Source organism: Fukomys damarensis, unplaced genomic scaffold (genome assembly GCF_012274545.1).
Source record: "Fukomys damarensis isolate Sample0158 unplaced genomic scaffold, DMR_v1.0_HiC HiC_scaffold_10, whole genome shotgun sequence".
NCBI lineage: Eukaryota > Metazoa > Chordata > Mammalia > Rodentia > Bathyergidae > Fukomys > Fukomys damarensis.
Window position 1 is genome coordinate 14,522,415 of NW_022900922.1, and position 22,540 is coordinate 14,544,954.

A 22,540-nucleotide genomic window follows, 5' to 3' on the forward strand; every position below is an offset into this window, starting at 1 on the left:
CAAGAATGTGCAAGGGGTGACGCCGGGGGCTGTGAGCAGCCCACACAAATGCAGCCTGTTCAGTCTGCTGTGACTCTGGGCACCCACTGTGAGCCCTGGCGATGTGACCGGTCTCCTGCCCACCACCTGCACCCTCCCACTTGCGCGTGAGCCAGGTGCATTGTCACTGGGTCACGTGCCCTGCATCTGTGCACCTCCACAGGTGACACCAGCTGCTCGGCACACGTTCCACCCCACCCACCGCTCTGAGACCCGGCTGGCCGACTCCAGATTGGTGGGTGCTGTCTCGCACTCCCCTCGTTGCCTTTCTTAATGTCCTGTGTAGAGTGCATTGTCCTCTCCCTGGTGACAGCTAAGGCGGAGCGCCTTTCCTTACATTTGACCACTGTTCGGATGTCCTCTCTCTCGAAGTGCCCCTGTATGTGTGTTGCCACCAACCCACATGTGAGCAGGCGCAGCCTCTGTAGAATGAGGCCGTCTGACAAGCTGAGGGGAGGACTGGGACAGCCTCGCAGCCAGCCGCGTGCTCCACGCTGCTGAGCGTGACCACATTGCCACTTCTGTCTTGTCTCTCTTCAGTGGCTCTCACCATTCAGGAAGCCCTTCGGCGCACTGTTCCAAAAGCAGTGGATCTCTGGATACATCCAAAGTCTACATCGTGTCGCACAGCAGCAGCCAGCAGGTTCCCGGGTCCAAGTCCTACCACAGACAAGGGGCAACAAACAAGTATGTCATTGGCTGGAAGAAGTCAGAAGACAGTCCTCCTCCTGAGGAGCCCGAAGTGACTGAGTGTACCCGGTAAGGTGGCTGGCTGACCTGGGCAATGTCTTCCATCCTCGGGACAGACTAAGCAAATGTATTTCCCATAAGGGAATTACACTTACTAAAAAATAATGTAGAAATGTCTTTTTTAAACTCTTTAAATGGTGTGATTTATATTTTTTGCTTTTTACATAAAAGGAAAATAAAAATCTGCTCTTCTTATATTCAAATGGCTGTCTCTCTTCTGTGTAGGAAAGTTATGGTGATGTACTGTTGATGGTATAAGTATAGGTTCTGGCATTATACACGGTCAGGGACAGTGGCTTACTTTTTTATAGTACCGGGGATTGAACCCAGGTCCTTTCCCTGAGCTGCATCCTCACCCCTTTTTATTTTTATTTTTTATCTGAAGCCACCATTTCTAAGTTACCTTTCTTGGGCTCAAACTTGGGATCCTCGTACCTCCCAGGGTGCTAGAATTGCAGGCCTGTGTTCCTACGTCTGGCTGGTCAAGAGCGGTTTTAATTCCACGGTTAGTGTGCTGCTTGATAAGGCTGCATTAGTGACAGCCTGACTCCTGTGTTAGGTGTGAGGATTTGTGGGGCAGGTGGGGAGGGTGCTTTGTATCTGGATGACAGTGTGAGACCCTTGCTGACACCTCCGTGCAGAGGCAGGTAGGGAAGCCACAGTTCAGGAGTGCAGAGCCAGTCTGGTTCCCCTCTTTTGATGGTGGTTTGCTTGTTGCTCCCAGGTTACTGCCTTGCTGTGTGCACCATTGGTGTCCTCAGGCTTGGAGAGTTTGCTGGGTTTGCCCAGCTGCAGGGATGTACTGTGGCTTTCCAGGAGAGGCCCTGGAGAATTCAAACTTGATCCATGAACTAGTATCATTCATGTGATTTAAAATGAATGCAAATGACCTGTTTAAGAAAGAATTGTAGCCAGGCATGGTGGCACACGCCTGTAATCCCAGCCAGCACCCAGGAGGCTGAGGCAGGAGGATCTCTGTGAGTTCAAAACCAGCTTGGGCTACATAGTGAGTTCCAGATCAGTCTCAACTACATAGTGAGACCCTGTCTCAAAAAACAAAAAAACAAAACAAAAAGAATTGCATGTTGCACCTTTTATTATAAATGCAAATGTTACAGAAAGGTATATATCCTTCTAATATGGTTTCTCAGTGCTTCACAATAATTCATCCCAAGCCTTTTCAAGTTCTGTGAAGTACTTCAGAAGCCTTTGGGGCATCATGGTGAGCACCATGTTTAGGTGAGGGGCTCACTAGGAGACTTGTGTAAAGGCCCTCCACAGTCCCAGGTCCTTCTGGTGGCCCCCACCTTGATGCCATGCCCCACACAAAGCAGCCACCTCTACAGGAAAGCTGAGCTGCATGTTTTAGAGAGCTGGCTTAACAGCCGCTGGCTGCTCACACTGTCAGTGTTGCCTGTGTTTCCAGATCTTAGAAGCAGGGACTGACCTGTCCCACCTCAGGAACCATGCAGAAGCCATGGAGATATCCAGATAAATCCTCTTACTTTTCAGTCTTCTCATTCTGATGATTCTAAGACAGCTTCCTACTGCAACAGGGTGGCCTTGCTTTTTAAACAGGGGCATCTTGGGGCCTGTGGCAGTGACATGTGGATCATTTTCTACAGCTCACTCTACAGCTGTGCCTCCGGAAGGCATACATTTCAGGTTATGTGGCACAGACCACGCACGTGTGCTGACAGTCTGGCCCCTGGTTGCCTTTCGTTGTCAGGAGTGTTTGGATGCTCGGATTGCATTTACACAGCGAACATTTCACAGTGACTCCTACCTTTCTCCCAGGAAAGAGCTGGGAACAGTAATTCAGCTTGACAGTCTTTAAATACATTTTTATATCCTAATAATCAAGGGAGACAACTGTTTTACTTACCCAAACAGCTTTGTGAAATTACCAATAATAAAACACACTTGGCACAGGCCTGGACTGATTACTCTTACTCTCCAGGCTACTTGGGCGCCCTCTCTCTGCATCCTGACAGTGTGTGGCTGTCTCTCTGGGGCTCAGGAGAGGACAGCCAAGTCTCCAGCTCATAGCATTGCTCAAAAGACATGATTGCCCCTCATGAGTTATTGAGACTGTGTTTTCTGGCACAGTTTCAGAAAGGGGAAATGTGAACTTGTTTTAAGGGTTGGTATATTTTTTTTCTCTTCTGGGCTTTGAGGATTCAGTTTGTTTCTGTGTTATTCAGGAGCCTAACTCAGCTGCCGAGCTCCTCTCACAGATGTGAGATGGTGTCGGGACAGGCGCCCATACAGCCACAGTGAGCTGACCGAATGGTTAAGGACTGTGTACCTCCTTGTGTGCCGGTGAAACTGGGTGTGGATTTTTATTCTTAGTGCTGCTGCCCACACACAGGCCACCGCCCCTGAGTTTCCATTTGGATTTGTCCCACCAGGATGTACAGTGAGATGGACGTCCTGGCCACAGCAGCTCAGTGTCAGACCGCCGTCGGAGATGCCGGTTCAGAAACTCAGCATGTCTTGTCCAAAGAAGATTTTCTGAAGTTGATGCTTCCTGACAGCCCCTTAGTGGAGGAAGGGAGAAGAAAGGTTAGTTACCAGGAACACTAAAGTAAGCAAGTCTAAAGCAACTCAGGGGTCCCCCTGGTACTCCAGCAGCTCAGTGTAAGTTTGGCCATTTCTGGGGTTGCCTTGACCAAGCCTGAGGAGGCAGCATCCTGTCTCAGGTAGAGCTGAAAGCCAGGCAGCCCCACCTCCCTCAGATCCTAGCACCAGTATGGTTAGCTACATGACTGAGATGGCCTCAGTGTCCCTGTCTCATAGGTGATAATAGTCACTGGGTTCCAGAGTTGGGGGGCAACAGGACGTGACATGTTGTGAGCCTGGCACAGTGACCGGATGGAGCGGCCATTGGAATTTACACCACATGATCTTTGTTCCAGAGCTCTAGCCTTTGGCCCACATGGGCCATCCTCAGACCTCTCCCATTCCTGAATGGCCCAGGGTCCATCCTGGGCCTGTCTGCTTGGCCTCACACAGAGGACTTGGCCAATGTGGAGGCCCTGGGAAGGCAGAATTTCCTCATAGCCCACTAGTGCTCAGCAGCATGCCCTCATCACAGCACAGCAATTGCTAGGTGGTGCTGCTTATTGCTAAGGGAGGTTAGTTGTAGCTTCTTTATTATTGTAGTTTCTTAAGACATTTTTAAAAATAAAGCAAAGTAGTAGAAGGAGCTTAAGTAATTTAGCCCAGTCACCCTTTCTTGCAAGCATTTCAGATGGTGAAATAGGAAGCCACATAAGCATCTGGTGTGGGAGTCAGGAGTGAATCCTCTCACATGGAGCACAGCTCTCCTCTCGCTCAGGTGGGAAGGAAATGCTGTCTGGATGGTATGGACAGGAAGTCTGTGCTCCTGTGTCCCCTGTACAAAACAGTGCACCATTGGCCACACTGTGTTCCTAGAGCAGCCTCTCCAGGCGCTGCCTGCACACACTTGCATCAGCACGCCCACAGTCACGCTCTGAGCAGCATGCTGGTGAGCGTGAAGGGCTCCCCTAAGACTATACCACATTGAGTTCTTTTTGTAACTTGTACCAAACCATGGATGGGATGCTGTATAAGCCTGGGTGCAAGGCAGACCGATGTGAAGAGTGCAAATAGCTTTCCTTTTAGTAGGAACAACTTCTTGACATGTTGTTCTTCTAAGACAAATCACCTCCTTTTCCTAGAACAGATGTAACTCTGGTGCACACACATTGCAATTGCTGTTCCCTGGCTGGAATAGCTTGGCAGAGTGGAAGCGACCCATACAATGGGAGTATTTTTAGCATTCTTGCCACATTTGCAAATGTAAATAGGCATTTCTATATTTGTCTGATGTGAACATTCCGGCTTTTACTATTGTTTGTGTGAAAGGAATGTATCCCGGTATGTAAAGGAAGTAGCTGGGATTTTAGATTTGATTTAACTTTTCTTATTTGCTTATTTCTCTAGTCAGGATTTTCCTTACTCTATCCAAGATTTAACACACAGTGATTTTAAGGGTTTCTTTAATCTGGTTATAACCCATTACTGTAACTCAGTTTCTAGCAATTGTAGTGCAGACATTTGTAAGTAATACTTTTAAATGGACAGTTGCTTTTTACTGGACTAAAATCATTTTTCCTGAGTATGTTCATGTTACTTAGAAAGCTTAAGTATTCAAAAATTACTTTTGTTATTTAGATTAGGTTAGACTGCACATGTAGTTGATTCATACAGAAATTGCCTGATATTAAAATGTAGTCCTTTTCAATTAAAATCAAGCTAGCACTGTGGGATTTTGAATAAGTATTGCATGAAATGGCAACTTTATATATTTCCAGGAGCGCACACCTCTATAAGGTTATGGAAGTTCCATTTAACATTTCAGAATTAATAAAGCTGTGCACATCTAATTCATGATAATATTTCACAGAATGTCAAAAGAGGAGGAGCACATTAAAATCCAATACGTGTGTGTGCTGGAGAAATGATGTATTTGCCGTGCCGGCCAAGGCACCTGGCTCAGCTCTCCCACAGACACTCTTGAGACGCTGTCCCCGTAGCTTAAATGAGGTGTCCTCCGTGCCTTCAGGTTTTTAACGTCTCCCCCACCCCATCTTGTTTAACTCTAGTTTTCTTTCTACGGGAACCTGTCTCCGAGGAGGTCACTCTACCGCACCCTCTCTGATGAGAGCGTGTGCAGCACCCGAAGGGGCTCCTCCTACGGCAGCTCCCGCAGCTCCATCCTTGACCAAGCGCTGCCCAACGACATCCTGTTCAGCACCACCCCACCCTACCACAGCACGCTGCCTCCGAGGACCCACCCTGCCCCCAGCATGGGCAGCCTGCGAAGTAAGTGAGGGCCATGTCCCGCAGCTCCGGCGAGCTGACAGGCTCTTCTGGTAGTGTCCCCAGTGCTGTGTGGGGTTGGTTTGTGTTTTAAACATCGGTATCATGTAGCCGTGTGTTTTCTTTTTCTAGAAGTAGTTTTCAAATATAAAAGCCCCAGAATGGACATTATGTGAAGGTTGATTACACAATTGGAAGGGAGTTGAAAAACCTACATTAGACATTTCACCAAGTTAAGCAGGGACTTCTGTTTCATCTCAGCTATTTTATTTTAAAGGACAAAAGTATATAAGGCTTGGTCTTTAGAAAGGGAAACTGAGGCCCAGGACGTGGTTTCCTGGTGGGCAGTAGACAATAAAGAAGGAAGCTAGAATTTCCTATCCTTCTGGCTCTCTTTAAAGCTCAGCCTTGGTGATAGGGAAGGTGCCAGGTGGGTATCGGGAATGCGGGTGAAGCTGCTCTATGACCTAATGTATGTCACCTGTGCCCTTATATGCTCCGACACCAGAGCACTGGGCATAGGTCAGTCTGTGGATCTTCCTTCAGATTCTAAAAATGGTGATTTTTACATGGTGTCAGTTCTTTCAGTAATGTGTTGGTTTTTAGGGTCCTTTTTTAAAAAAATATTTATTTTCTTTTTTGTAGTTAATTTTTAGTTTACAGAAAAGGATAGGAGTTTTTTTTAAAGAATTTTATATTGTCAGGTTTTTAAATTTCACCATGGACATCATTAGAGTGAACTTTAACTTCCATAATGTATGTAGAGGTCGAAGGCTGAATGAAATAAAAGTTCTACTAATGTTTAACATGATTGGAAATGACACTTGTCTGGTGCAGCTCCTCTCCTGTTTCTGTAAGTAACCTAATACCCTGCCTGTTACACAGGGTCCATTCACCTAAACTGAAGACACCTTTAAAACACAACACAGCATGGTCAGACAGCTACATTCTAATTCCCCCACACTTCTCCAGGGACCGTCTCCTTCTGTAAACAGGAGACTTCAGCAGGTTCCTCTTGGAAGCGTTTTCAAAACCACTGGCTTTCTGTCCCATGCCCATGTTGTTGCTCATTTGCAGCACTTACTGTGGAGTGGGCGCCACGTGGTGAACCTCTCCGTGCGCTCTTAATCCCACTCTGCCTCCTGTGAAAGATACTGTTTTTTTCTTAGCTTTACTTTTTAAAAGATAAACAGTACTTTTTAGAGCAGTTTTAGGTCCACAGCAAAGCTGATCCGGAAGTACCGCCATGTGCCGTGTTCACAGTCCTCCCTCCCACCCCACAGCCAGAGGCTTCCCATTGTCCACAGCTCTCACCGGTGATACCTGGGCCTGCATCGACATCACCATCAGCCAAAGCACACAGTAGGCTTTGTTCTGGGTGTAGTGCGTTCCACGGGTTTGGGCAAATGAGCAAGGACTTGTCTCCAGCACTACGGAATCACGCAGCATAGGGTTGCTGCCCAGAAACCCCTCTGGATCCCTCATGTCGTCCCCCCACCCCAGACTTTAGCACTCGCTGATCTTAGTACTATCCCTACAGTTTTGCTTTTTCAGTAATGTTATATAATCAGAACATAGCGCTTTACACATGGCCTCTTTCACTAGCAGTAAGCATTTAAGGTTCCTCTGTGTCTTCATGGTTTGGTAGCTCATTTCCTTTTAATGCTGAGTAATATTCCATTGTCTGGAGATACCATAGTTTGTTATGTACTGAAGGTCTTTCCTTTTTAGCTTGTTCAAAGTATAAAAGAGGCATTTAGGAAAAAGATAAGACACATTCGCTTTCCTAGTTAATTTGCCTTACCTGTCTTGACTTCATGTTTCTTGTACAGCAGCAGTTAGGAGCTTGGCTATTTTTTGCTCTCTGACAACCTTCCTGTTTAGCAGTGTCTCCTCCAGGCCACATCCTTTAGAAACTACTTGGAAAATGTCGTAGCTTTGATGTGAACACTAACTAAATGTAAATAAGGAGCTTTGAGTAACTTTTATTGATATTTGTTCCCCTTCAAACTTCTGGCCACATAGAGACATTGGTTCCTGGACCCCATCCCCTAACAGGCACAGCACCCTTGTGACTTGCTTTTCTGTCTGCTGCATGGTTTTGAGTCACCCCACCATCCTCTGTATGAAAGCAGAGCCCTTGAGAGTAGGTCAGCATTCTGAGATGCTGAGCAGCAGGCAGTGAGAAGCGTTTGCTGCTCTTAGTTTCTCGGAGATGTAAGCATCACTTCACATGAAAACTCAAGAGTGGAGGTTGGTCCTGTCAAGCCTTTTAGCATGGCACAGTTTCAAATAACTGTGCAGGTAGTGTTTGACAAGGAACCTCCATCTCAGTCTTCATGCTGTTGATCTTGCCTGTAACAGCTGTCTGCTGGCTTCTGGAGAGTAACTGTGAAACTTCTGCTTATCTGACCACCAAAAATGCTGTCAGGAAGGCTTCTCAGTAAAGTCAGATTCAATAAAGATGGTGGCTGTTATTTCAGCGTTAGGGTAGACAATGAGCCACAGGATCAGGGCTGCAGAGCAGGTTACCACATAGCAAGCCCCAAATGCCAGCTATCTTCAGGGACCCTGAGCCTCCTCAGAGGCCCAAATGTGGCAGTGAGGGGGCAAAGATGCAGTGTTGTCCTCTCCAGGCTAAGCAGACGGATATCTGCCCCTGTGTAGCTCAGAGATGCTTTGGGGAAGTGTCCTCTTACTCCACCTGCTCTCTGATCCCCCACCCCACCTCAAGCTCCAGGAAGTTTTCCAGGTATAAAGCGACGTTAGTTCTTATTTGCTGCTCACTGGAGTGTGTCACCTTACTTGACACAAGAACAAAGTCGTACAGGTGGCACTGGCCCAGGTTTCTAGTCAGGAAGGCTCTGAGCAGCATAATTTTTACCTGGTATCTCCCTGTGGGAGAGCCCCAAACATACCCTCAGACTGGGTCCCCATTTACCTAGATGGCCTCAGGCTCAAGCCAGCGTATGATCCAGCCAAATAGGTATTTTCTTCTATGAATTGGCCAGAAGAGCCATTGTGTGCTTCTGAGGAAACTCCGGATTTGGGGGAGCTGGATTAGAAAGAACCAGTTTCTCTGTAGAACCACACACCCTGAAAATGGCACAGGTACTGTGCTGTGACATCACAAGGCATGAGTGGTAGCCCATGGAAGTTGGCAGCAAGAGTAATTTTCTCCTAGCTGCAGAATTTGTGCTTGGTGAAGAAATATTGCTTTGAGCAAAGCAATGAATAGTATACCAGAGAGACAAAAGGAGGTGGTTTTCCCCTGAAGGTCTCGGCTTCTGTACCTCACTGAGAGTGGACCTTAAACCTGTGGTTAAAGAAGGAGTCTGAGAGCTAGTCCACCCAGTCTCTCCTCAGCATGGCTATGGGCTGGCCTGGACCTCCCTCCTGTCCAGAGAAGTCCTTAAAGAAGGAGAGACCCACAGATGCTGAGGTCTGTGCCACCCAACTCCTCCTTTACCTTTGGCAAGGACCTAGCATATCCCTTGTAGGAAAAAGTTGACCCCGTGTTAGAAAAAGTTGACCCCGTGTTATTTCAAAGGTGGAGAGATTGACAAAGTATTCCCCTCCTGGGCCTCCTCAAAATGGAGACCGGGAATACACTGGCAGAACGTCACTGCATCTAAACACAGGTTAAAAATAGCCCTGTTAGATTGGTTTCACTGCCTTGGGGACAGGTCCACTGAGGCTGCATTTGTCAAGAGTGTGAGAATACTGTTGGTGTCCTTCAAGGCCCAATTTACAAATGTTGTGTGTCTCAGTCAAGATGCCAGAATTCCACAGCTTCCCAGAAGAATGTAGGAATGAAAATTACAGGTGCATTTGGTGAATTATGTCCTTGACTTAGCTTAGTTTCAGGCTCAGGCAGCCAGCAGGTCACAGTTTTGATTGATCTCATTAGTCTGATGCCTCCAATACTTGGGGCAGGCTCAGAGAAGGCGCGATGAAGACATCCAAGGTCCTTTCAGAACTTACCCGAGGTGCAGAGTGAGTGCTTTACAACAGGAGTTATTAATGATGGGAACACTTGAAAGACCGTGATGGGAGTTTAGAGAGAGACTTACGTTCACTGTCAAGGGAACCATCCAGTAGTGTATGAAACGCTGAGGTGACATCCTGTTCAGTCAGAAAAAGTAGCCCAACCACCGTTTGTGTATGCAGTCTATAAAATAATGCCTTTTTTCCTTTCATTATTAAAAATGAAGCTAATCTCACTGCATTTTTGTAATAAATTGGCATTCGAGGCGTTTGGAATTTGTGACACTTTTGTTCTTCACTAAAGCTTTTGAATCATCAGGAAAGGGAGAGATTGCTGCAACCTTTCTGCAGCAGTGCAGACCCCGCAGTGCTGTCCTTAGAGTCACCTGAAGGAATTGCAGTTTACCTCAGTCAGTCTGACTCAGTGTTCAGCAGAGTCTTCCCAGAAGGGGACAACTGTGAGGTGACTGCAGCTAACTGTGTCCTTTTGTCCTAGGAAGTAGTAGATGTCTTATAAAAAGTTTTCTCAGCTGCCTTGGGAGGAGATGGCAGTGCCTGTGCTCCAGTTTACCTGATTCTCTGTGACAACAGCGGAGCCCATGTAGTAACTGACTGACTCTGGGCGATGACAGTAACTGTGCTTTAACTAACTCTGTATGGACAGTGGCATTGTGCTTTGGTTGACTGACTCAGTCTGTGTGAAGATAGCAGTACCCACGCTGTGACGGGCTATGAGTAGAGACAGTGTTGCCTCTTCACTGGCTGACTGTAAGACGAGTGGTCCCTGTGCTGTGACTGAGCAGGTGTGGGCAGTGCCCACAGTGTGGGGACAGTGGTACCTAGCTGAGACTGTGTGGGAGTGATGATGCTGTTGACCTTGTGACTGACCTTGGGACAGTGGTGTTCAGCTGTGACTTGGCAGGGACAATAGTGTCCATGCTGTGACTGACCGACTCTGTGCAGGGATGGCAATAACCCTGATGTGGCTGACTGGTGCTCTGTTTTGTTTCTGTTTAGATGAGTTCTGGTTCTCCGATGGGTCCTTATCAGACAAGTCCAAGTGTGCAGACCCAGGCCTGATGCCCCTCCCAGACACGGCCATGGGCCTGGACTGGTCCCACCTGGTGGATGCCGCCCGGGCATTTGAAGGTAACGACTCTCCAGCCCTCCTTCTCCAGGAGCGCTGTCTGCAGGCCTGTGAAGTGCCTTGGGGGTTTGCTCTGTTAGGTGGGTTGGCTGCTTCCCTCATCCTTGAGGATGAACACAAGGGGATTCCTGGACTCTGGGAAGCACCCACGGGAGACCCATGTCATTTAGTCTCTACTGATACCTGAATTCTAGGCAGGTACCAATTGCGCCCTGACCAGCCATGCCTCCTCTCTGCCTCTGCTCCCTTCTGGCAGGTAGTGGTCGTTATACAGAGCACTGTCTTTCTTCTACATGAGGTTCAGTGAGAGGAGAGGGGCCTTTGGAGGTTGAAGCTGCCAAATTCACAAGATGAGCAGTTGGGAGACTCAGTGCCAGTGCAGACTCTGCCAGGTTCTGCTTGTCCCATGCAGGTCTCGCCATCCCAGGGTTACCGTTGCTACCATGCTGTTTCTTATCACAGTCAATACAGTGACTGTTTGCATCTATAGAACACTTTTTGCCAGCACCCACCCAGGTGACTAAAGACCATGTAGACATAGGAAGACAGTTGCTTCAATCTGCTCCTTGGTGCCTCGCCTGCTTTAGGGTACAAATCAGGATCTGGCATCATGACTTGTAGGACTTTCTGTCTTTTCCTGCTGTGTTTTTCAGGGTATTTCACAGTGGAGGGTTCTGTTTCAGGGGTCTCTGGCCACTATAACTGATGAAGGACATGGCTAGACCCCTTCCCCAGTAGGATAATTGCATTGCATGTGCAGCAGAGGAAGTCGGGAGCAAAGGCCACATTGCTGGCCTGGGAAGCCCAGGACCCTATGCCTGCCTCGTTCTTTGGACCCATGCAATCCTCAGGGCCAACCAGGTGCCAGGGGCAGGGCCAGGCTCCACCTCTCCAGGGAGCAGCAGTCTTCCCCATAACAGCCAGGAAGGATACCCATAAATCAGAGAGATAGAACCGTGTGTTCTCTGAGATGGAAGCCATCATTAGAATTATAATGAGAGAAATACAAGCAATACTTCAGGAACTGAAAAGACTTCATATAAGTAAGGACAAAAATGGATAGAAAGCTTTGTAGAAAAAAATGATCATCTTTTTTAAAAGATTAATTTGTAGATTAGTACAATTTCAATTCGGCTATCTAAGATACGTTAAAGAACTTAATTGCACCCATTTGGTAAATAGATGAACAGTGTTCAACAAAAAACTATTATAAATCAGTAATAATTAAAACTGCTTAATTAATGATTTAAATAGAGTATAAGTCCTTTTGAGGAAGAATGAAGATTACAAGCAGAAAATTGCATATATTTAAGGGTTAAATAGGAAAGGGATTGACCAACTGCACAGCAAGCAAATGAGGTATATGGATGCTTTCCACAAAAGGAAAGAGTGCAGTAAATAAGCATGGAACAAGGTCCAGCCATACGTGTAAATTTAAATGATAATGAGATTCCACCTCGCACCTTTTGAATAGGACAAATGATGCAGCAGTCTGGGAAGCTATAAAGAACACTCACAGCTGGTGTTGTTATAGAGATTATAAAGTGATCCATTTTTTTTGTTCAAGCACTGTGACAGTATGTAGCCAGGGCCAGAAAAATAGATCTACCCTCTGACCAGAAATCTGATCCCTGAGAATTGACTGATAGGAAATTATTGGAAAGAATAAAGCAGCTCGAAGTAGCAAAACACCGTGCAGTATTATTAAAAATAAGTAAGAAAATAGATAACCAAATTCTACCCCAGAGCCTAGATGTTGAGAAAATGGAAACATCTCATCGGTCCAGGAGAGAATGTGATTTGGGTGCTGATGCTGCCAGCTCAGACCACCAGCTTCCCCCCTGCCGTGATGGTCGGTTTGGAAAAGCTGACTGAGTCACATTTCATACTTCGATTCTGCACTGACTGTGTCTGGTGAGGTGAGATGTGCCCTTTGCACACCAGACCCCTGAAGTAAAATTGCTGATCTGTCTAATGCAACAGGATCATTTAGCACCGTGCACTGCAGTGTTTAGCACAGGCTTAGTTACGTGTGGGCAGTCCCTAGCTTCACTAAAATTTTCCATCTTTCCAGTGGTGCAACAGCCCCACACCTTCCCTAGAAACCCTACTTTGAATTTTAAATGCAGTACAGTCCTCTCTTCTGATTTTGGGCACCTCCATGAGCCCTGAGATCACAGAGGGGAAAGAACCAGCACTCTGTGGTGCACTTCGCGGTTAAGCCCTATGTTGAGAAGGCTACGTGTGTGTTCAGTGTGGTTTTTTTACTTACATGTCCAGATTACTTGGGGCTTCTCTGGCTCCTAGCTCATAGCACTGTGTGTACAGGGGCTTCCCTCCCCCTCATGGATGTTAACAGGTGCAAAGCCACCTAAAAGACCCCTGTTTATGGGTCAAACGGTGAAGCGGGGGAGGGAAATGGAGTCCCTTTAACAAGTAGTAGGCTTTTAAAGTAGCTCTCACTTCTCACAATACATACCAGAAAGAGGCAGCTGGTATATTCTTGAGCATTTGTTGCATATGGTGTTTAAGAGCAAATAGGCTTAAAAGGTAAAATGACACCGGCAGTTGGAGAGTGGATTCTGTGTCCCAGCAGGAGGCGGCCTATCCTCCACTACATCTGCATACTTTCCCCTAGGCAGTGACCATCACATCTCCCCAGAGCAGTTAGGGTGCAGGGTCTGGAGTGCCTGGTATGTGAGTGTCTGTAAGACACATGCAGTTAACACATGCCAGGCACTGCTGTGAGAATAAGATGGCCACAGGAACATATTTTCCAAAAAATGGCCTATATTTTTATGTTCCGTATGCCCTTGATTTCTTAAACAGAATAATGAGCATAAATTTTTGTGATGACTTTTTTAAAGTTGCAGCTTGAAGTTGATAAAGTTTTTAAAATGGATACTTGATGTGCTTATGTGTATACGAGCAAAAACAAAATGTGACTTACTGGGTTGCTTCTAATGGTAATATAATTTGTGAAAATAGAGACTCACAAAGAAAAATGCAGTCAAATTTAATATAGTAAATCAACTTAAATTATCTCAAAAGTAAATTAAAATTGTTTCAGGCCAATGAAGTAATTTATCTCAAGCAAAACATTCAGCGCCGTATTCATTCATCTGTGTCATCATCTTCCTGCATTTGCAGTGGCTGCCAACAGCCCGGGCCAATGGTGGCACACTGGTGGCACGTGTGTCACAGTGGGCCGTTTGTTACCATTGAAAGCTCTAAAAGAGTCGTTGTCCTTGGCCTAAACCATGGTACTTTGTGCTAAAGCTCAGTGCGACTTCTTTTATTCTTTCCTTGTGGTGAGTCAGCTTCCTGCAACTCAGTAAGCACGGGTGTCAGAACAAGAACCTGTAATTCCTTACATGTAGCCATAAAATCCTAGCTTGTTTTTAGTTTGTGGTTGTAGCAAAGCTGTATTAGAACAGTTTTGTGGAAGTCAGTTAACTCTAACTTAGCTTCCTGCTGCCCCTGTACCCAGCTCAGTGATCCCTGGCACATGCCCTGTTATTCCATCCCTCGTCCTGGGCAGCCTTGACCGCTGATCAGGCCACCCACCCCACCCCCCTCGTGGGCTTGCCCATTGTGCTCAGTGCTGCAGGCAGCCAGTGGGTTTGTGGGAGTAGTTTATAGCCTGCTGTCTTGCCATCCCAGCCCTCAGTGGTATAGAATAGCTCGTGACTGTCTCCTCTTATTTAGTGTTAAATGCACTCCAAATTAGGAAAATGACATTGAAGTAAGGTTTAAGATTATTTAAAGGGATGGTTTGTTTCTTCTGTAAGCCATGCCTGGTGTCCCTCTTTGATCAGACCTGCTTTAAAGGAACTAGAAATTGGAGGGACCGGAGCAAGTGGGCAGCACACACACACATCAGGTGCCTGGGCTGGGTCTGTGGCAGGCACCCTATGGAATTCATACTCTAAGGTCTTGTTTGTATAGTGTGGTTCCAGGTCAATTGTCACTTGATTACTGAATACTTTTCATCATAGAAATAAGTTAGAACCAAAAGCTTCCACTGGAAACTGTCATGAAAATTAGCTTAGTCATAAAGCAGTTTCATGTCTGCTTGGACAGGTAGCTTCCCTCAGGTGGTGGGGCACAGTTCTGCTCTGGCTTCTGGCCTCCCGACCAGGAGGACCTTGTTTCTCCCCGAGGAATGTCTGAACAACCGGCTGCCAATAGTAAGGCAGATGTGTGTCACACGAACCGACAGTGTTTCAGTTCAGATAGAAAGATAATAGAACAAAGGAAGATGTTTCCATCCAGGTGTGGAGACTGGACCATCAGCATCAGCCAAGCATAGTAAGAAAGAAACATAATGAAATGATCATGAGGATGAGTCGATAGAATTTATTCAAAAAGTGGGAAAAATTAATTCTTTATTCACTTTTTGACATTCCTTTATTGTCACTTAAATTCACTCTGGAACAAAAACATGGCTCTCTCTCTCTTTCTCGCTCTCTCTGTCTCTCTCTCTTTTTCTTAAGTCTGACATTATGCCTTACTTGGGGCCCTCGAAGAGTGGGGTCGTTACGATGCTGCAGCAGCTCAGAACTCCTTACCGAGCCTCCTGTGTAGACCAGAGCTATGCTGCTCATAATTAAGTTACAAATTGTTTCATGACATGCAAAACCCTGCCATTCGGCACCAAATTGCAATGCAGTTGTCTCTTGGGACTATGTATAGAATACTTATCATCTTGTAGTAGAGTCCACTTGTGAACCTAACAGAAAGTGACTTGAAGGCTGCATGTGCTCACCTATGGCAGGTGTTAGGAAGAGGGCTAGAGGGCTGGAGACCCTCCTGTGCTGGGTTTCTGGGTGGGTTTAGTATGACTGCCATAGAGGCCCCAGCCTCCATCAGGGCAACTGTGCTGAAGCCCAAAGGCCTGCTTTCCTTCACGTGCACCTGACAGCCTCAACATCACCATCCTTTCTAATTAGCTGCAAGTGCGTGACCCTCCATAAACCAAACAAGCAGGTAGCCTCATTAAGAGGCTCATCCAGCAACCAGAGGGAGTCAGAGCAGGATGAATTAACAGCAGAGCACCTGACGCGGACCTGAGTGCAGTTTCTCCCCATTAATCAAACCGTGTGAGAGTAGCCGCTGCAGTACTGGCACAAGCCACTTAGAGTCCATGCAGATGTGATCTCAAAGACCAAGGCAGGGACTGGATGGTTCTGGGTGGATCCACATACAGGTGTGAGCCCAGAGACCAGGGTGTGCACCAGGGCAGGAGATGGTCCTGGGGTGGATTCCTGAACCCACTTTCACAAGGTGTAGAGACAAGGCTTCTCCTTCCTGTGAGCTCTTCAGCCTGCTGGCCCATCCCCTGCTCAGAGATCAGGTTGAAACAGGACCAGTCAGGTTCCCACCCTGAAGACTGTTGTCCTCCTCCTGGACTGGCTTACACTCCTCACGTGTGGGAAGCACCATTCCTGGAGCCAGGCTCGGCACAGCCTGTGCTGTGAGAAGGCATTGTGTTGAGGCAGTCATAGTGCTACAGCTCCAGTCACTAGGCCCTCGGACCATCCTCTGAGCCTGTGGGGAGATCGCTCAGCTCAGTCCTCTCACTTCCACCCTACTTAAACATCCGTATTGAGTCATGCACCTCAGCCCAGAATTGTAGTACATGCTTATGGTTGGTTACAGTGTGTGTGTGTGTGTGGTAGGCAGTGACATAGCTAGGGTTTTTTGTTGTGCACAGCACCCCTGCCTAGCAGGAAACACAGTCTCACCACGCTGTTTGGTGTCACATTACACTGGCTCTCGAGGCTTAATCCTGTCTTCTCTCGCACACATACGAGCACACACGTATACCTGCGTGCGTGGTCTGCTGCATGTGATTGCTTATGTGAGCCTGTGAGGGCCCCTGAGCTCTTCAAGCACAGAGAAATGTTCACTTTTATAGGAAAATCTAAATCTTATTTCAGGTCTTGACTCAGATGAAGAACTCGGGCTGCTCTGTCACCACGCGTCCTATCTAGGTGATTGTCCAGGGCTGCCCTGGGCCCAATACCATAGCCTGTTCTGTACACTCCATGTCTGCACGCTTGCATGGTTCATGCGCTGAGGGCTGGGGGTACTCAGCGGATGTGGGTCCTGGCTGTACTGTCTCAGGAATGCCCTCTGGGTTTGGGGGAGCTTGTGGACAGGTCCATCTCCCTTGTCCTGTTACTTGGCTGCGTCACAATTAAACCTGTTGTTCACGCGCCACCCCCGGCAGCTTTGGCATTTCTTGAGTCGTGCGAAGAAAGCAGATTGGCTCTGGCAAATCCAGATCTGCCAGCGAATCACCAGGCTGTGATGTGCGTGTGCCATACAGCCCTGCAGAACAGCCAGTCTTCATGCTTTCTTACTGTCGGCAGCTTGCCTGAGTTTCTTTTTCTTTGTTTTGTTTTAAAACAGGGAATAACTGATTTGGAGGGGGAAACTTCATTTAGCTACTGAATTTCACTCAACAAAGAAACATTCCCCCATGGCTGTTACTAACCCTTTTTTCCATGCCCGTGTCCCCCAGACCAGAGGGTGGCGTCCTTCTGCACCCTGACGGATCTGCAGCACAGGCAGGACTTGGAAGGGGCCCTGGAGCTGCCCATGTGTATAGATCCAGGCAGTGGCAAAGAGTTCATGGATGCTTCTGGGTATGTGATGTGGACCCCTTCCTCCCACTGTCCTTGGCTAACAGGTGACAAGGAGTCATGTAGTCCTGGGCCAGGCAGGAGACTGTATTCCACTGTAGCTTCCCCCAATCCTGCGGAATCAGAGAATGAACTGTGTGGGGCTGACTCAGCATCCTGCCCTACTGGAGAGGTAGCACTGAGTTGTATAACCACTCCACTGCCGTCTGCCAAGGCAGGAGATTCCATGGCACAGTGACACAGAGCAGGGTGTGTGCCAGATGAGTGTGGTAGCACTGTCAGCAGCACCCCTGCCTTCGCCTTCCCCAGGCGGCCATGCCGTGCTCATCTGCCTTGGCCATGGTTTCCTAGAACCTGGTCCTTGACTGACTTCCCACACCGTGGCGTGTGTGTCCCCATGAGTGCCATTCCTTCCCACTTCCAGATTGTCTGCGAATTGAGTGATCATGCACTTGCATGTTCTCCTTAGTACTGAGCTGTGCAAGTCTGATTCCACCTTGTTTGTTAGGGAGCGCTCTCCATCCACACTGACTGGGAAAGTGAACCAGCTGGAGCTGATCCTCCGACAACTGCAGACCGACCTTCGAAAGGTAAAGACAGAACCCTTTCTCAAGCATGATCAGTCCCTTTTAACTGTTACAAATCGAGGAGACTCGGGGATGATAACTGACCTAAGCAAAAACCAAAAAATGAATAGAAAGAAAAATCCTGCTGTCTAACCTCTCTTCTGACCTCTAGCTGGTATCTCTCATCTTGGGTTACGGGGTTCTGATGGCCATAGCTCTGTGTGGGCAGGACTCAGGGTGAGGCCGGGGACAACAGGCTTGCATTGTTCAGTTCCCCAAGTTGACAGTTGCCCCAGCCATTTGGTGAGCTGGCCTCAGAAGACTGAACTTCTGCCGAAAATCCTGGTCTGTCCCAGTCAATACCCTCCACTTGCTAAGTTGGCCTTCACCCTAGAACTGCTCTAGGATGTATCCATGCTCCACCAGTCCTCACAGGGAGTAAGATTCTCTTCCCACTGCCCCCAGTGGGCCCTCGCTGCATGGTATGCCATGTCACTGGCCCCTTTGCCATCCCAGGAAAGTAAATAGAAATTATCTTGGGAGACTGCTATTTGGCAGCATGATGTGTTTTTGCAAGAAGAGAGATTACAGCTGGTGTCCTATTGATGGAGCTAATCAAGTGTGAAGAGAATAGTGAGGGAGTTAGGTCCTGACTGAGAGCACCAAGAGGGCAACGCCTTGGCTGGGTGTCTGGGTGGTTTCTATAGTTAAAGTATAGTATGTGCGTGCGCACATAGGCACTTGTACATTCACACTCACAGTAAACAGTCCTACTGTTTTCTGAAGGGTAGATTGGTAAAGATCTCTTCTTGTGGCTTTTTGTTTTTTTCTTTCCAGTCACAAGCTGACCATGAACAGTGGGGAAAGAGTCTGCCAGGTGTGAGGATGAGATTCAGGTCAGGAGCAGATGGTTAGGTATATTTGATAGAATTGCCCAGCAAGGCTAAAGGCAAATTCGAATTATAGTCTGAGTTAAACTAGTATCTTCTGGATGCTGTGCTGTTCTCTACCTCGGGTGACTAACTGTCCCCATGTGACTAGGATGAAAAAGTCCTTCAAGATTTGGGGCTTCCAAGAAATGGAACCAGCACAGACCCAGGCAAGTTGGAGTGGCTGGTCACCTTAGTTCCAGCTGCGGGTGTGCAATAGTAGGAGATCTGAGTTCATCCATTATTAGGGTTTAGAAAGGAAACCAAGACAGAAAGAGAGAAGATCGGCTATGTGCAAGTAGGGTTAAACTGAGGAACTCAGAGGTGGTTAAGGAGAAATAATATTGCTGCAGGGAACAGATGTGGAAGAGAATAGTAGGACTAGTGGGTTAGATGACATTGGAAATGATCTTTTAGAGACAGGAGGTGGCAGTGTGTCAGGAGGCGGGGGCTTGAAGTCGTGTTAGGAAGAGCTCCAGCATCTGAGGTGTGAGTTGTGAGGTTTGCCACGGTGGACGGGGGTCGAGAGGGCTGGAGCATCAATCAGTACAACACTGAGTGGATTCCAGATCTGCAGCATAGAAGGACAAGGCAGGCTCTTGAGTCTTCTGTTAAGGTTTAGAGGAACTGGGCAGCAAGCATGCAGGCATGAGGAAGATGGTGGATCTCACTACCTGAGAGAGGTTCTCAGAGCATCTGTATCTCAGCAAGGAGCAGTCATCTGGCTGCCACCCAACCTTCCAGCCAAAGTTCGGGGACTGAGCTGCCCAGACATCCCCTGGGGAGGGCCAGGACTGGAGCATGGGAGGAAGGATGCCAGAGCAGAGGCAGAGAGCCAGGTGTCACTGCTACATGTTGGGAACTGTATGTGGGATTGTTCTGAGGATCTCGGGTACTCTGAATAGTTTTGCACCATGGAAGTGCAGTGCAGATCAAGCCCATGGAGAAAGGACTGAGTGCTGGTCCCATGGTAACCGCACTGGCAGCTCAGTTACCTCCAGTTCCACATGCTGATGAGAACTCTGGAAAAGGCCACACAGGGCCAGGGGTTTCACTCTGCCTCTGACTCCTATCTTCCCCCTTCTGGGTGAGGGTGGTGTACAAAATGTGATTTTAAAAAAACACATTTAATTTTACACATTTTAATTTTATTATGTAGAAGACACGTTGCCATTAATCCCTCTCAAAACTACTCCCCCTCACTGCATACAGACTCATCCCATTGTTTTGCCACTTTCCGAAGCAGTTCTGGAAGTCCTCCTTCAGAGGCTTTAGTTGTGCTGTTTCAGTGTCCTGAATCAGTTCAAACCTTTCATGGGTATTTTGACTTTGAGGAAGAGCTAGACGTTCCGTGGGTCCAGGTCCAGGGAAGAAGGTGATGAGAGTGCACCATAATGTCTGTATGAGCCTGCCTTTCCATCAGGTGACACTTGGCAGCAGGATTCGCCACACTTTTTTTTTTAAATCATACTTCATAAAGACACGCAGGAGAGAAAACTTCCAAAGCAGCTTTAGAAAGGGGCAAGAGCTACGGGATAAGTATCTTCAAAGCAAGGTACTTTCAAGGTACAAAGCAAGGATAAGTGCTCAAAGCATTGTGCACTGGTGAATAACTTCCTGGAGAGCAGCTGTCAGTGCTCCTGAGGAGCACCCTGGGAGGAGCTGAGGGGCTGTGGGATTGTCCACCTGCCTGTGTCCTTGGCAGGACTCTGGAGCAGGCAGGTTCCCCTCAGAAAGTCCGTAAGTGCAGTGAGAATGAGTGACTCATTTTCCTTTCTGCTCGTTGCAGGAGAAGCAGGACAAGGCTGTCCTGCAGGCGGAGGTGCAACATCTGCGGCAGGACAACCGGCGGCTGCAGGAGGAGTCGCAGACGGCTGCCGCCCAGCTGCGCAGGTTCACGGAGTGGTTCTTCAACACTGTAGACAAGAAGTCCTAGCCCCCCACCCCTCTGAACCTCCTCGGGGACTATTGGGGACCGCTGAGGACCACCTGCTGCCCCTCCCTTGTTGCACACCATCTTCCCGCGTGCTGTCCACACCGTAGATGTTTTTGCTGTCCCATTCTTTGTCATACCGTCACCCCAGCAGGACAGGAGGGCACCGAGCAGCACGGTGGAAAGAGGACTGTCCCTCCTGGGTGATAGCAGATGTAGACCTGGTTGGTAGGACGCTGCTGGAGCAGCACCTGTCTCAGCCTGCTCCAGGGATGAGCGCAAATGTCACCTGCTGATTCAGGTGACCTGCAGAGGTGCTAAAGCAATGTACCGAAGCTGGGCTTTAGTATTGTAAAATAAACGTGGAAACAAATAATCAGACATATACTTTAATGTTAAAGGTGCTCTATTTTTTTGGATGTACAGTAGTTTTATTTCCACAGCCACATTATTATAGCAATAAGGGAGGCACAGTGAATAGCTGGAAAAGCTGTGCTGGGGGAAGCACTGATGTGTTTAATGCTAGATCAAATGCAGTTCTTTAGAGACTTATTTATTTGCAGGAACAAATGGTGCCTGAATCTTCACAGTGTTTTGATTTGTTTTTGAGATACATATGCCTTGTAAATGGCTCAGGAGTCGTCAGTGGTCACCCCAACTCCCAGTTCCCTTTATATAGTTGCTCTGCTGAATTCCATCTGCTTCCTTGCTGGAACTCCAGGTATGCCGTGAGCCAGCAGGATCGCGTGCACAAGGCCAGACTTGTTTATCTTTGTACAGAAGCTCTCATGAAGTGTCTTGTATTTAACACCCTTATTTAAGCTTATTTAACCTTAAATTGTTAATTTTATAAGATTTGGTTTTACCTGCACTACAAAGATGGAGGGAGGGAGGGAGCGAGCCCGGAGCCAACAGAGCTCACCCAGGACCATCGTGAGGCAGGGTGGGAGAGTCTAACAACTGGATGCTGCTAGTAACAAGTTGTTTGTATTGCTTTACCATTTTTAACTGTTATATTTGAGATGAACATACATTTTGCTTTTTTAATAAATGTTTAAAAGAAGCCCACATAAACAATGGTGTTGTCGAGTGAATATAGACTTTTATGATCTGTCAGCAATGTGAATGTGAATTTATTTCAGATCGCTTAGGATCTTGATCTGTGTTAAATACCATTTGGCTGCCTTAAGAGTGCGGACTGATTTAAAGTAGAGTAACTAGTTCTGATCAGTAGCTGCTGTGTGTCAGACGGTGTCCTCTGTGCTTCTCATTGTCCTGCTAATCCCTCACAATGTCCTCGGGAGGCAGGGTGTAGGATCCCCATTGTATAGCCAGGGAAATGAAGACTCAGGTTAAAATCATTTACCAACGTTGCCTTTTTTTAAAGATTAGCATCTGACGAAACAGTACGTAGAGTAAAACAATAGGAATCTGAAAAAATCAGGAAAAGGTAAACTGCAAATTGAGATCCAGTGTAGGACAGAACATAAAGATCGTGACGGCCTAGGAAGGGTGGGGGACACTGTGAGGTCCTCAGCTTTCAACCTTTAGAAAGCAGAAACCTTATCAAGACTTGAGGGAAGTAAAGCAAGTAATTTCTCCCAGGGGCTTCACAGTAGTGGATGGCATCTTTGAACACCATCCTCAATGCTCCCGTATCCGTGCGGCCATAGATAACTTCCAAAAGGCGA

The 22,540-nt window shown here is 47.4% G+C and overlaps 1 protein-coding gene across 1 annotated transcript in view; it reads left to right on the forward strand.

Moving 5' to 3' along the window:
* Sipa1l2 (signal induced proliferation associated 1 like 2) overlaps window positions 1–21,925 on the forward strand; it is a 150,837-nt gene extending 128,912 nt beyond the window's left edge. The window contains exons 15-22 of the mRNA XM_010621949.3: window positions 580–798; window positions 3,201–3,354; window positions 5,421–5,640; window positions 10,642–10,773; window positions 16,714–16,767; window positions 17,301–17,424; window positions 17,930–18,011; window positions 20,706–21,925. Of these exons, the coding sequence (XP_010620251.1) occupies window positions 580–798; window positions 3,201–3,354; window positions 5,421–5,640; window positions 10,642–10,773; window positions 16,714–16,767; window positions 17,301–17,424; window positions 17,930–18,011; window positions 20,706–20,852 (1,132 nt within the window). The 3' untranslated portion in view covers window positions 20,853–21,925. The remainder of the gene's footprint in view (window positions 1–579; window positions 799–3,200; window positions 3,355–5,420; window positions 5,641–10,641; window positions 10,774–16,713; window positions 16,768–17,300; window positions 17,425–17,929; window positions 18,012–20,705) is intronic.
* The last annotated feature ends 615 nt before the right edge of the window (window positions 21,926–22,540 follow it).